General features: G+C 40.0%; 1 protein-coding gene across 2 annotated transcripts in view; it reads left to right on the plus strand.

The window, feature by feature from the left end:
* Positions 1-15,811, plus strand: part of NT5C2 (5'-nucleotidase, cytosolic II) — a 2,665,542-nt gene that overhangs the window by 1,502,294 nt on the left and 1,147,437 nt on the right. For both annotated transcript variants that reach the window (XM_044056570.1, XM_044056571.1), the window contains exon 9: positions 10,815-10,868. In XM_044056570.1, coding sequence (XP_043912505.1) covers positions 10,815-10,868 — 54 coding nt within the window. The remainder of the gene's footprint in view (positions 1-10,814; positions 10,869-15,811) is intronic.

The raw sequence follows: 15,811 nt of genomic DNA on the forward strand, positions 1-15,811 counted from the left end.
ACCCAGAGTGGAGGAAGATTCTCCCTCTTCTGATCAGGGCTCCATTTTTTCAGATCATTCTGATGTAGGGGAACACTCTTTGTCTCCTTTTGAAGATTCTGATGCAGAGCAGTCCATTCCTTCTGTATCCCCTCCTGAGGATTTTTCTTTTGGGGAAACCTTGCACACCTTGAGGGAACACTTCCATTGGGAAGGCCAAGACTTTTCTGATTCCAAGAAAAGACTTAGGGAATTTCTTTTGTTACCTCAACACAGACCTCTGGCGATACCTCCTGTCTTGGACATACTGGATGATGTTTACTCGGAGGCTTGCCTTAATCCGGATTCCCTGCCTCCTGCCCCAGTCAAGCCTGATAGGTACTACAGAGTTCCTAACTCTCACCAATTTCTGTACAAAAGCCATAATGCTGACCCTGAAACCATTTCTCAAGGCCCCAAGGGAATGAAGGCCTCTATTGCTAAGAATCCACTACCTTCCGAAAGAGAGTCAAGATCCTTAGAAAGGTGGGGAAAAAAGGTGTATACCTCGGCCACCCTAGCCATGAGGGCTTTAAATTGTCAGTTTCATATGCTTAAATATCAGCAGTTTCTGTTGTCACAATTAAGAAATAAAATGTCTCAACCTGAACAACCAGATTTGAAGGAGTTGCAGGATATGATGCATAGTGCAGAACAAGTGGGTAATCACACCTTACAATGTGGCTATGATGCCCTAGAGGCTTCAGGTAGAGCTGCTGTTACAGGATCAGTTATTCGTAGACATGCATGGCTTAGGGAACAAATCTTGCCTGATCATGTGAAAGCTAAACTACTAGATGCTCCTTTACAAAAGGATGTGCTATTTGGTACTAATGCTGAGGAGATACTACGGAAAATGGAAGAAAAAGCCAAATCTATGCAATCTGTCAAAGCTTTTCTACAGGTTCAACCACCACGTTTTAGCAGAAATTGGCCTTCTAAAAACTGGTCCTTTCCAGCCACGGACAGGCCCCAAAGAGGTAGATACAGGCGCTCAAGGGGCAGAGGACAATCACAAGGATCATATAGAGGCAGGCAATGGCAAACTCCAGCACCAAGAGGTGGCGAAGACAGTGCACAACAATATAGGAAACAAACCCAATGACTTCCTCCTTTCCATGCCAAGCAAGTCTCAGCGGGCAGCACCCTTGGGAGGAAAGCTGGCATTATTTACAAGAAATTGGCATATTGTCACAACAGACAAATGGATCCTGGACGTTATAGACAGAGGCTACAGATTTCATTTTCACACTCTACCAAAAATGAGAGGCATGCCAAACCTGCCACACAATCAAAGGGCAGATAGACATGAAAGCTATTCAAGAGGTACCTACTCACGAACAAGGCCAAGGTTTTTATTCCAGGCTATTTCTGGCACCAAGGAAAGGAACCGACTGGAGACCCATTTTGGACTTATCCATCCTAAATACATTCTTACTCGTACCAAAATTCAAGATGCTCACATTACAGCAGCTTCTTCCCATGCTGGACAAGGAGTTTTGGCTGGTAACATTGGACCTCAAGGAGGCATACCTGCATGTCCCAATCAGACAAAGCTGCAGAAGATACCTCAGATTTCTTGCAGGTTCAATCCACTATCAATTCTCTGCATTGCCCTTTGGCTTATCTACTGCGCCCAGAGTATTCACGAAATGCCTGGCATCAGTAATTGCCTACTGCAGACTTCAAGGGATACACATTTACCCTTATTTGGACGACTGCCTGATCCAAGCGGACAGCAAGCACATACTTCTGGATCATCTGGCTTATGCAACACAGTTACTGAACTCTCTGGGATACACAATCAACAAAGAGAAATCCAGACTAACACCATCTCAGAAAATAATTTTCCTGGGTGCCAACTTGGACACAAACACCCAGATGGCCTATCTTACGCCAGAAAAACAGGGGCAACTAACTCAGTACTTCAAAATACTAGCAAATTGTACCAGGCTTACTGCAAGGAAAATCCTGCGGGCTCTGGGTTTCATGGCATCTTGCATTCTTTTAATCCCATGTGCAAAGTTGCATATGAGGAAACTTCAATGGTACCTAAAAAACCTATGGTCTCAACACAGCCACAGTTTGGAAACAATAATACCAATAATTCCATGTTTGCAAAAGGAATTTCTATGGTGGGCCCAAGCATGTCAAACAAACACAGGTCTCCCATTCTGCAAGCCTCAAGCAAATCAAGTCATCACAACAGACGCCTCAGATTACGCCTGGGGCACATGACAGACAGGTGCATTCAGGGCAAATGGTCCCAAAAGAAAAGCACCTTCACATCAATCAAAAAGAAATGCTAGCAGTGATAAATGCAATTACAGCTTTCAAGGACCTCCTGCATCCAGGACAATTATTGATAAGAACAGACAACGCCACAGTAATGTGGTACATAAACAAACAAGGAGGAACACATTCATACCCCCTGTGCAGACTAGCCATGACACTTTGGAACTTGGCTCTGGAATGGCAAATTGAACTTCAAGCACAGTACTTGCCAGGTTTGGAAAACACGCTGGCAGACAATCTAAGCAGAAATATGACAGATCCACACAAATGGAAGTTGCATCTTCAAGTGTTTACAAGGATAATCCAAGCGTGGGGGAGGCCAGACATAGATCTCTTCGCCTCCCACAGGAATCATCAATTGGAAAAGTTTTGTTCAAGGACCTTTCATCCAAAGGCCTGGAGAGTGGACGCCCTTTCATTCAGTTGGACAGCATGGACAGTTTACGCTTTCCCACCTCTGCCTCTTCTGCCCAAGGTGCTCTTGAAATCAAGAGCAGACAGACCAAAGATGATACTGATTGCTCCAGACTGGCCAAGACAACACTGGTATCCACTCCTGAGGAGCCTAACACATACTCCTCCCTGGCCCCCTACCTCTAATGCCTCTTCTGTTGACTCAGCACAGCTACAAAACTCTTCACAGCCAGCTGAAAACACTCAATCTCGCTGCAGGGAAAAATCCTTAACACCTCAACAGACCCTACTCCAGAGGTGCAGGATGTTATTTTGGAGGCCAGAAGGCCATCTACTAGAAAGGCTTACTCCGCAAAATGGAAACAGTTTTGCTCTTGGAATGAGAAAAAAGGCCAGGACCCTAGAAAACTGAATTTGCCTCAGGTACTTCAGTATCTAGCTGAGCTGCTGAACAGTGGACTTTCATTTTCCTCCATAAAAATCCATGCCTCAGCCATTTCTGCAGAATTCAACACGGATCCACCCTTATTCTCTCACCCACTCTTAAGACAGCTCCTCAGAGGGGCTAAGAATATAAGACCACCAAGGAAACAACCAGTGCCAGCCTGGAATCTTAATTACATTTTAGAAAAATTAACATTGCCTCCCTTTGAACCAGCTGCCTCAACAGATTTGCAATATTTGTACTGGAAAACAGCTTTCCTTCTGGCCATTACCTCGGCTCGTAGGGTTTCGGAACTACAAGCCCTCATGGCTGTGCAGCCCTTTCTCATCTTCCATCAGGACAGGGTTTCCCTTCGAACCAACCCATCTTTTATGCCTAAAGTGGTATCCAGGGTAGCTTTAAATCAAGCCATACACTTACCTACCTTTTACCCCAATCCTCAAAACAAAGGGGAAAGGCTGCTACACTCCTTTGACATCCATAGACAGCTACGTTACTATTTGGACAGAACAAAGCCTTTCAGGAAATCAGAACAACTTTTTGTGTTCTATGCTGTAGGAGCTCAAGGGAAGCCAGTTACCAAACAGACAGTTTCAAAATGGATAGGCCACTGCATACGGTTTTGTTACTCCTATCATGGAAAATCTGTCCCTACAGGCATCAGATCCCACTCCACCAGGGCCACAGCTACCTCTACAGCCTTCCTCAGAGGAGTGCCTACCAAAGATATTTTGGAGGCAGCCACTTGGAGTTCTGTGCATACCTTCACTAAACACTACCACCTGCCTTTATATTCCAAAACTAGAGCAGGCTTTGCGACTGCTGTGTTGCAGGGCATTCTGGCTCATCCCAGTTCCACCTAGTGCCTACCACCCTGTGCGTAGCTTTGGGATTCCACCCATCTGTGATTACTGCAGCTGTATGCACGATGAACATAGTACAGTTTTGTACCTACCATAAATGTAGATGTTTGAGTGCTAATACAGCTGCAGTACAGGTTTCCCTCCCTCCTTCCCCTCTTGGTAAACGGCTAGTGGCTAACACCTCCTCTTGCAACCTAATTTGGGGTTATCCTTCTATGGTGTATTTGCTTGCAACTACTGTTTTTTGATTACATTGCATTGCTTGAATATATTTATATATATATAATTTATGTATTGCCTTCCTTCTGGGGGCACCTGACATCTGGGGCAAGAAAGACTGAAGAATATGGCGTCGGCTGTGTCTTATATACCCCTGTCGCTCTGACGTCAGGAAAGAAAGCAACGACAACCGACGCCGGACCAAGACTTTGGAATTCGGCCGACCGAGGACCCGCCTGACAGCAGAGAACCCATCTGTGATTACTGCAGCTGTATTAGCACTCGAACATCTACATTTATGGTAGGTACAAAACTGTACTTTTCCCTCCTTCCAGCCCCCTGGCTTTCTCTATCCTTTTCTACCTTTCCTCTTTATGGCCATCTTTTATGGCAGGGGTATTTACTTTTTATTGGAGGTGTTCCACACCATGTAATAGCTTCCTGTTGTGGGGGCGCCTGACATCTGGGGCAAGAAAAACTGATGTAATGGCATTGGCTGCATGTTTTATACCCCTGACGACCTGACGTCATGGAAGAGGCGACAGCATCCGACGCAGAAATCCCAAGACTCTAGTATTCGAGCCTACTGACGGCTACCTGCAGGCAGATAACTCAAGTGTCATGACTGCAACAGTGAATACACTCAAACATCTACATTTATGGTAAGTGTACACAACTGTACTTTCCCACTCCAAGGATGTCCAAGTCAACATAAGCCGTTGGCTCCCCTTCTCCCCTTCTCAACTCTTAAAGTACCTTTTACTCCAGTCAGACTGGGGTTGTCTCAGTCATAGTCATGGCTTCATCCCTTTGATTAATACAGCCTGGCTGGAAAGTGGTTATTTAGTGACATTTACCATTGCATGCAGATTTTTTTGTAAGTTTTGGATTTATTTGAGGCATTTGTTTCAGTATTTCATGAAGACAGGGTGTGTTTTTTTTTTTGTTTTTTTTTTGTAATCATTGATAAGTTTTGAGACGTTGTTAGAATTTAATTTTGTTTCATCCACACATTCACTTTCCTCATCATCAGAATGAAGGTGAGCACAGTATTGTTTGTACCGTACCCTGCAGTTTTAGTGATAGGGCCACAAAGCAGTGAAAAGCTGTTCAGCTGTTTATCTCCAGTAATCCTCCTGTGCTCTGCCCAGTTGGTGGTGTTTCTTAGATTGAGGCATGCTCATAACCCTGTTTTACTGTGTTGTAACAAAATGGAATCCTATAGCTCTCACTTTATTGCATTTCTGGCTATCTCGTGCACTATTCGTATTAGGAACTTATGGATTCGTCACACGAATGGGAATAACCTCTGGAACTTCCTTTGGAATTGGAACACAAGACAACTCACTATGAGACAGAGTCTTTCTCACAGGCTATGTGCTGTGGTTTAGGCTCGAACACCGGTCTCGAATGCTTCCGATTCTGCCTAATAATTGCTCCTTGTGATTCCACAATTTATGATTTCGGCTCTGGGCAAATATTCTTCATGACACCAGTACGATCATAACCTCTGTACGTTTGCATCCTTACCACTTCTCCATCTTATAATGGATTGAGGAGTTTGCTGGTCTTATGGTAGTAGGCCTTCTGGGTTAGGCAGTTCTTTAGCAGATTGGCTTTCACTGATCTGTTATTCTTGACACATGAAATCAACAATTGACTACTGATTGGTAATGTGGTTCTGGTTTGTCTTGACAAAAGTTTCTGAGCAGGTGAACCAAGATTTTATCACGAGAAACATTTCTGAGATTTAAGAGATTCACGAAACATCATTGTTACCTCGTTTTGATTTCTCTACTAACTGTTTTGCACTTTGAACTGCAAGTTCTGCCAAACCATTTGACTGCGGGTACTCAGGGCTACTCGTGACATGAGTAAAGTCCCATGCTTCAGCAGATATTTTGAACTGTTGGCTTGTAAACTGTGTGCCATTGTCAGAAATAACTTTGTGTGGACTACCATGTACAGCAAAATGATACTTCATCTTAGTAATGACAGTATTGGATGCTAGGTTAGGAAGTAGGTCAGTCTGGAACCAGTTGGAGTAAGAGTCTACTAACACCAAATAATGTTGACCATTCCACTCGAAAATGTCCATGGCTACTGTCGAACAAGGAAGTTCTGGAATCTGGTTTAGCTGAAGTGGTTCCATCTGCTGATGTGGTTTTGTACTGTTATACACTGAACAAGATGAAAGTGCTTTCTCAATGTCTTCTGACATAGAAGGCCAAAATACTAGTCCTCTTGCCCTTTTAGTAGAATCGGTTCCTGGGTGACCATGATGTAAGATAGTAATGTACTCTGGTTGCAAGGACTTTGGAACAGTCACTTTCTGACCTTTCATAATGATACCTTTGTCAGACAAAATCTCATCTCTGTATGGAAAATAAGGTTACACTTCTTGAGGTAAGCAAGATTGCTTTGACTTTATCCTTGATTGATAAAGTGGTTGAGACTCTGTAAAACTGTATCTGTGGATGTGTGATCTCTCAGCTCATCAAGACGTGTGGAAGAAGATTTCTCACTTTCATAACTTCAAAAGCAAGATTCTCATTCTCATGCTGTTCTGAGGTGTTTTGGGGTGATCTGGACAATGTATCAGCAAGATAAAGAAGTTTGCCTTTCATGTAGACAAGATTGAAATTATACTTTTGCAATCTCAACATCATATGTTGCAGTCAGGCTAGAGCTGAATGCATAGGCTTTCTCAAGATAGTGACTAAAGGTTGGTGTCCTTTTTCAATCTGGATAGGTCTCCCATAAACATAATCATGGAACTTTGAACATACAAAGACAACTGCCAAAAACTCTCTCTCGATCTGGGCATACTGCATCTCAGTTTGGGTAAGAGTTCTCAGTGCATATTCAACAGGTTGTTCCTCTTGTAGAATGACTGCACCAAGACCAAGTTTCAAAGCATCACAGGAAAGTGTAACTGGCTTGTGAACGTCATAGTGTCTGAGAGTTGGTGGACTTGCAATTCCCTGTTTCAGGACTTTAGATGCTCTTTGGTGTTGCTCTAATTATGATCAGGATACTTTCAGCTCTCTGAGTGGTACTGAAAGTTGGCTAAAGTCTGAAATAAACTTGCCTAGATAGCTGACCATGAAAAGAAAATGTTGCAGGGCTTGAACATTGTCTGGAACTGTCATCTCAAGAATGGCTGCTTGTTTTGAAGGGTCTGGTCGTAGGTCTGTACTCTTAAATAAATGACCAACATAAGTAACCTCTTTTAGCCTGAACTTGCATTTGTGTGGATTGAGCTTAATATTCACTTGGCATGCTGTTTCTAGAACTTTTTTGAGGTTTCTATCATACTCTGCTTCTTCATAACCTCCTACCAGTATGTTGTCTACTATAATAGCACAAGGATACCCACAAAAAAATTGCTCTATTACACACTGAAAGACTTCACTTGCAGAATGAATCCCAAATGGCATTCTCAAAAATCTGTACCTCCCAAACAGAGTACTGAACGTAGTGAGCAATGATGATTTCTTGTTAGGCTGAATTTGCCAAAATGAACTCTTTGCATCTAGGACAGAAAAAATAGTGGCATTTGGCATCAAGGCTGCGACTTCAACTGTGCGTATTGGATGATAATATCTTTTCAGCACTCTTCAAATCTCATGGATCAATACATATTCTGATGTTATCTGAGCTTTTCATATGAGCTAGTTGAAGTTTCAACTGGACAGATCACACCTTGTTGCACCATTTTATCTAACTCTGCTTTAACCTGTGTCCTGCATGGCTATTGGAGGTTTACATGCTGGCCTGATAACTGGACTGACCTCTGGGTCTAACTTCATAGAGTACACAACTGGAAGCTTCCCTAATTTGTCTTCGAAAAGATCAGCATAGGTAGAAAAAATGTGCTGAGTGAAATTAGAGTAGTGGTCTTTTAAGCTAGCATGGTGGGTGGACTTCCTTATTAAATGAAATCGGTCCCAATTTCAAACTTTCTCTGTGCCCTAGTAATGACTGGACGTGCCTCTTGACCACAAAATAACAAGTCATAGCTTCTACCAGCAGAGTGACATATAAGCACTGCTGAGCCTTCAGTTTGAATTTCTTCACCTCCATAGGCAACAAGCTTCACACACTGCCACATCAAGCCTTTTACCATGACAAAACTCTAGCAAATGTTTCTGCTGACATAACATTGCACTTGAAACCTGTGTCAACTTTGAGTTCTTTGGGTTTGCCATTTATCCGAACAGTACAAAATACCTAATTCTTTGCCCTTAAATCTACTGTATTAACCGTTTCATGAAGCACTGACACACCATCAACATAAAAAAATAGAGATGCAACTTTCTAATTGATCAACTTGTTTCTTCAAAATGTTCCCTTTTAATAAAAGAATGTGGACCTTTTGATTTTCAAAACCTTTTGAAATTATTCCATTTATTGCAATTTGTGGCATTGCTAACCAAAAGCTAAATATTTTTCCCTTTTAGATTCATGCCTTCCACCGCAATTATGATAGATGGCAATGAAACTAGGTTGGGGGCCCATGCTGTGAGTTTGCTAACTCACTCTTATACTTCACTGAGACTGTGCGAACTCTGGAATTTGCTAGAAAGCTCTGAGGTTTACCAGTGAGTGCTGCAGGGGCTATAGTTGCATGCTGCATACTATCAACATGAGCTTAATCACTGTGCTTTCTAGAGCTGTTCTCATTTGTAAGCATATTTGTGTGCTTTTCTGCAAGCTTGTGTATCTCTCAAATCTCAGTGGCCTTATTCAAAGTTAAATCACTGTCGCAGAGCAAAATCTTTCTCACAACATCATCTTAATACCACACAAAAGTCTGTTGTTTATCAACACATCACTTAAATCATCAAACCTGCACATTTTAGCCTTGTTTCTCAGGTCAGTTATATATGCTGCAAACATTTCACCAACCTTTTGATCCCTTGTGTAAAATAAGTGACTTTCCATTGTAACATTTGTCTGGGGGTTACACATTTCTCTAAATTTACATTCTAAGCACTCGGGGTCCTCCCTTGACTCAGCCTGTACAACAGTATGACATTTTTCCCCCTCCCTGGTATAGATAGCAGGTACATACACAAATGAATGCTCCCTTTTTATGGCTTCTGATCCAGCTAAATTAAGCAGAATAAATGCCTTTGTACAGTCATCCTTATCGGAAAATGCAGCCTGTATGAAAATGTCATACTCTTGCTCAAACACTCTCCAGTTCTCAGCAATATTACTGTCAAACACAAGTGCACTGGGTTTTCAGAATCCATCTGCCATGCCCAAAAAGTATGCACAAGCACACTGAAACTATGGCCGTTGAAATAAAGTGCAAGCAAACAGTTCTCTGAGCTTGTAATAACATTCAAATGCACAGTAAACTCTTCGAAATACTGTACTTTGCGAATTTTGCTCTGTAATGGCTGTATTCTGCGAAATATGCCCTGTAATGGCTGTACTTTTTTAAAATAACTTTACTGTAAACACTGCACAAGCATGCAAACACTTTGTACACTTCTGATAACTCGGATATCTTTGCTTAATACGAAAATACATGCTTTGCGAAAATGCTGTCGTTTCCCTTTATTTTATTTGTTTTATGCAGTTCTGATTTTATTTCAAACATTTTCCGTGGTAATTCAAATATTTTTATCAATATCGTACATATTGGTTTTCTGCTAATATCATTTAGATTGTTCTGTATGCCTCATTTCATGTTTTACAAAAAGAAATAGTGCTGAGGAAGTTTTAATATCTGAAATTCGTTACTAACCTTTTTCCGAAGTTAGGACATTCTAGGGATGATTTACTGCTGTATATTCCTCCCATTCCAAGCAAGTGCCTTAAGTAGTTTTAGCTATGCTGCCTCTAACTTCATGCCCTTTAGTCATGCCGCTTCTGACACCATGTGGCTTGTCTCTCTCTCACACATGGATGACCAGCAGGTGGGGTATTTTGTTTAGATGCTTTAATACATAGAAACACATCAAGATGGATAGCAGCATCATAAAATACAAACTGGCTAACAGACAGACCTTACATATATACATTCTTACATCTCAACGGCTTGGCAGTCTAGCTTGGACATGCTCTGTAGTTATACACTTGTACAATCCCTTTGGAGTCCATAGTAAGGAGTTGATCTAGAGCTGACATAAATTTATTCATTGTACTTCATCGTTTTATGTGGTCTTCCCTTTGCCACTTTATCAGTTTACTGTTTTTTTTTTCTTGACTGAGTGTATGATTTACAAATGTAACTTTGGAAGCATGTACCTGCTTTGTTTTTATTTTTCTATTTTACTGTGATACAATTCTTTGTTGCTTTAGTTATGCTGAAGATGCTTAAATGTCTTGACATCTGAGCACTGAAAAGTTTTCTTTTTTTGGCACTTGGTATCTCTGAAAAGTATTAAGAATTTTTAGCTGTTATATCAGGCACTTAATCTTCACACTGTGACTATACAAATGGAATATCTCCTGCATTTTTATATATGCTGCAATTTATTTAGGGGCCAACAGTGAATCATAGTATTTATTGATTTGACATGTGATTTTTGTTTCTGCTGCAGGGTTCACTGAAGGAGAAGACAGTAGACAGTCTACAAAAGTATGTGGTGAAAGATGTAAGTTGTATTTTTTTTTATTTTATTTAAATGTTCCATTTTCAAATCTTGTTTCTGTGTTTCCTTGAAATGCCCAATGCCCAATCTGTTATTCATACAGTTCCATTATGCACATATAATTTTTTTTGTATTTTATTAATAACGAATTTTGTGTCTCTGTCATCTGATCATTGGCTGTGGTATCAGGATTCTGTCTGCTTATTCATCAAAATTCAGACCAGAAATCTCAAAAATCATTGTTCACTGAAATTAGTAGAATGTATATTTATTTATTTTAATTTATTTACCGGGAAAGTCTGACTGGGACAAAGCACATTTTTAGCAGAGGCCTGGGGAGAAAAGCTCCACAGAGATTTACAAAACATTAGAGAAATTTACAGAATTGACAGAGATTAAGACCAAAAGCTGTCTGGACATTTTAACACTGCATGCTGATGTTACCTAACTGACATTATATTGAATAAGAACATTCATAATAGATACAAACAACATAAGTTCCTTTAAGGTCTGACATTCTTTTAGAGTAATATAACTGAGCTGAAAGTGTTTGGAAGTTCTTTCAGTGTGCATTTAGTGCAGTTGTATTACTTATATGTTTAATAACAGAAATAAGAAAATGAGTTGAGTAGGGATAAGAGGAACAGATAGCTAAGGTAAGAGATTATGATATTATATATAAGCTTATTTATTAACAACAGTCAGAATGTGAGTTAACAGAAGAGAAAAGAGTAATGGATAGCTGTGGTGTGAGAAGTAGACATGGTATGGACAGCAGCATTGAATGAGAGTGATAAGAGACAGGAATGTATGTGTGTAAGCAGAGGAAATGGTATGATTAGCTTAGGACTAATGTTATGATTAGCTTAGGACTATGGGTAAAGGCATGTATTATATTGATATGTTGTTGGGCTGTCTACACATTTACCTTGCATTCTGCCTACTTTACTGAATTCCTGTCAGGAAAACTGCTGGTAGTTTTCTTTAAATGTTATTCTCAGCTGGTAGTTGTTCTTTAAATGTTATTATTTGCAAACTAATGTGTCACATTTATCAATTTATACTTTGTTATTAGTACTTTTTAGCATTTTGTGGGGGTAATGGTGCTTTTGATTCTTTATGGCTGCATTGTTTGAAGTTAACCAGAGAAACCAATAGTACAATTATTTCACAGTTTCATTTTCTGAACCCTAAAAACCTTTTTGATTCTTGTATTTGGTTACTTCTGATTAGAAATATGTTTGAGTAAGTATCAAGGCGACCTAGAGAACTGCCTAGGGCTCACTGAGTTTGTTGGGTGGAGGCAGCCACAACATTAAATTAATTAAGAAAATGTTTCTCTGTTAAAAAAGCAGTAAAATGTTTATCTTATTAGTGTTTTCCTGCCTCCATAGCATTGCATCTGTGTGCATCCAGCAAATGCAGACACACGCAGAACAACATACAAGAATTGAACTTCACAGAAAGCAAATGGGTAGTTTGATTTTGACTTCTGAGCAGAGTGTGTAGCTGGAGGGTGTGTGTGTATCTGTATATGTGTGTGTGTGTGTGTGTGTGTGTGTGTGTGTGTGTGTGTGTGTGTGTGTGTGTGTGTGTAAGTAAAATGCCCTAGTTATAGAGGGCAGGTTAGTTAACTTGTTCAGGCTCCAATCCTGTACCGTGACTACAGTAGACAAGATCCTTAATCATCTACACCAATCACCAGACCTTTACAGATAGTCATTAGAGCTGGCTGAAATGTTTTGAAATTGGTACTTATGTAATTTATTGGTTCATGCAGTTCATGTCACTGCAGTGGAAAAAATGTTGAAAACTACAGACTTAAAATGTACACTAATACATGTTGCTATATTAAACAAGAATTTCTCCATGGTTATAGAAATGCATGCGGGGGGGGGGGGTGCAGGGACCAATGTACACTTAATTCACCACTGGACGGGTACATTTTCAATGAATTGGTGTTTCAGTGCATTTTCAATGAATGGGAATTTTAAATGGAGAGAAGTTACCTGTTGCTCATGGTCAGTCTGTTTTCAACGTGTAACTGTTTGGTTTAGCAAATGGCTTTCACTGTTTGTGCTATAAAAGTTGAAAGCAGTGTTAGTTGCAACAGGTAGCATACTTGCCTTTGGTGCAGAAGGCTTGTAAGTTCTCCTCCCTTACCATGTAGATGGATTACTGACACTGCAGTGCAGTATAAGGTAGGTGCTGTACTCATGATTGTGTTATCCTTTCGTTGAGATCTTAAACCAAGGCCCCATCTACCAGTGTTGATGGTAAGCGCTATGAGATGTATTTTCAATGAATGTGAGTTTCAAAGGAAGAGAAGTTAGCTGCTGTTCATGCTTAATCTGTTTTCAACGTGCAACTGTTTGGTTTAACAAATGGGTATCAGTGTTTGTGCTATAGAAATTTGACAGCTTTGTTGGTAGCGCAACAGGTAGTGTACTTGCTTTTGGTGCATAAAGCTGTGGGTTCTAGTCTCACAACATGTTGATGGATTGCTGACACTGTAGTACAGTATGGGGGGGTGCTGCACAACTGAGAGTGTCATCCTTCGGTTGAGATGTTAAACTGAGTCATCATCTGCCTAGCTTGATGGTAGGTGCTGTGAGATCCTTTACATCCACCTGAGCTTTCAAAAAGAGTAGAGAGAGGTTCCCCGATGCCCTGGCCAAATTTCCAGTAGTAGTAATATAAATACCATTAAGGGTCTCATCTGAAAAGAGGCTAGCAGCGTAGTGGGACTAACCTTGTCAAAGAACAAATAATGGAAATATTTAAATTAAATCCATGTCTGTCTTTTCAAAAGTAAAGAAGAAAATAGTATGCATACTGACAGCTCTGAACAATTTCTATTGTAAGTGGGGGGGGGGGGGACAAGTAATGGGACACCAGAATGGCTATGGGGTGGGATGGGGGGCAGGTCCATTACCCTGTCTAGGGCCCCATTTGACCATTATCAAGCTCTGCTAGGTATTATACTGCAGAGATTTGATACTTTCTGTATTATGCTTATAACTGTTACTGATTTATTTTGTAGTAAAACTCCTGGTAAATGTTTTAAAGGCAAAGGAAATGAGGACATTGTTAAACTTGGTTATTATGGAAAGTCCAGACAGTCAAGCTCCCCTCCCTTTTAGTTCAGTACCAGGTATGGTCAAACTTTTGAATCCCATTTCCATGGATCATTGGTAATGGACTACTTGAAACTAGCTTTTTTTGTTAATCCCAGATAATAAAAGAGCAGAATTAATGATGTATGTGAAGTTGAAAGCGTTGCCTTCTCCTTTGTTCAAACTATCAAAATCCTGCAAGTCTTAGGCTTTGGCCTCAAAAGAATAACCATATTCAAGAAGAGACCCTTATCATGCAGCTTTGGTGCTAAGATCAACTGTGGGTCTGCACATTAAATCAAAAAGGAGGGATCCCTTTCTTATTTTGGATGAAAAGAGATCAGTGAGCCTGAGCTCTGTGAGTAAGCACTTGCAAAATTAATATTAATCTTCTGCCTTGTATGTAATTTTTGTAAGAAGAGTGGTTGATTTATTGATCTGTTAATACAGAAGAGAATTTTAAGACAAAGGATCCCTCTTGTTTGTAGATGATGGTTAGTGCACCTTTAATACTGGTAACTTTACTCCTGAATCTTTCAGTGTGTAGAAGTACTTTTAAACATCCTAGCTACAATGTTTTTCAATGGAGCAGTAAATAAACATACGATTGAAAGCATACTGTGTTCAGAAAAGGGACAGGATTTTTGCCAGGACACTCTCCCCTTGGTAAAAATTGTTCTTTGATATCAAAATGTGCTAATGCAGTACTGTCAGATGCTTTGAAATGGACTGATAACATTAGAAGAGATTACTTGATCATGAATAACTATCATAAATTGAGTAAAACATTCTAAGCCTTACTTCCTACCTGATTACTGATGCACTACATTAACTACAGCAGTTAAAAAATGAAAATACTCAAGACTGGTACTTGGACTTCAAATTAAAATTAAGCTTTAAGATGGACAAAGGGGAAATAAAATGTTTACCCAACAGAAAAGTAAGCTAGCAAGCTGAGACTTCGCTTCTCATTCTTCAGACAATAGCAAAACCCATACAGAGAATTCACAGGTGAAACATTTTCCATTTTTACAAAGGAATATGACTGAGTAACAGGAAATAAAGCCCAGGAGCTGACTAGAAAAATCAGGCATAACTTGGACTTGAACCAAAGGCTCGTGTTGGTTGGTCAAGATGAGGAAGAAGACCAGCAGTAACCTGAAATTAGGAAATAAATGTAAGAATTGAAAAGTATAATTTCCATTCATAGATATGCATAAAAAGTACTGGAAGTTTGTTGACTTATGGTAAATTGATGGGTGGACTCTAAAGCATAATTCCCACTTTCTCATTAATGTTTAGAATGACAATTATGGGGCTGAAAATTGTTCTTGGTAATGTGTATATAATTTTCTGAAGTAAACTGCATGTTTTATTGTAAAGTAGTTAAGTATTGTATGCAGAAGTGTTTACAATCTGAGGTGGTTGGAGTCTTGTCAGTGACTGTTGTTTATGCTAGTAATATTAAAATAAGAAAGTACTTTTTCTTTTATGCTATATACCCAGGTGTTATACTTCAAGAAGATAAAGACTGCATATATGCAATGTATAATGCTGTGATCGGGGGGTGCTTGTGGAAATATTGTTATTAAAGTTTAATAATTTCCCGCCTTTATTCAGGTGGATGTATGGACTAATGTTCTTAGTTTACCCTTGTAGACAAGGGGACATTTTAAGCAAACAGACTATAAAATGGAAAGCATGAAAAATGGTAGCTTTCTAGCATGTGACACAAAGCTGCTACATGTATTTGTAAAGCTGTTAGCCTTTTTCATCAGCAAATACCTGTAATTGGAGATTGTCAGTCTATAGATGCAGACAGGCTTAATC

This window comes from Protopterus annectens, chromosome 14.part0 (genome assembly GCF_019279795.1).
Source record: "Protopterus annectens isolate FY-2018-M chromosome 14.part0, PAN1.0, whole genome shotgun sequence".
Taxonomy (NCBI): Eukaryota; Metazoa; Chordata; order Ceratodontiformes; family Protopteridae; genus Protopterus; species Protopterus annectens.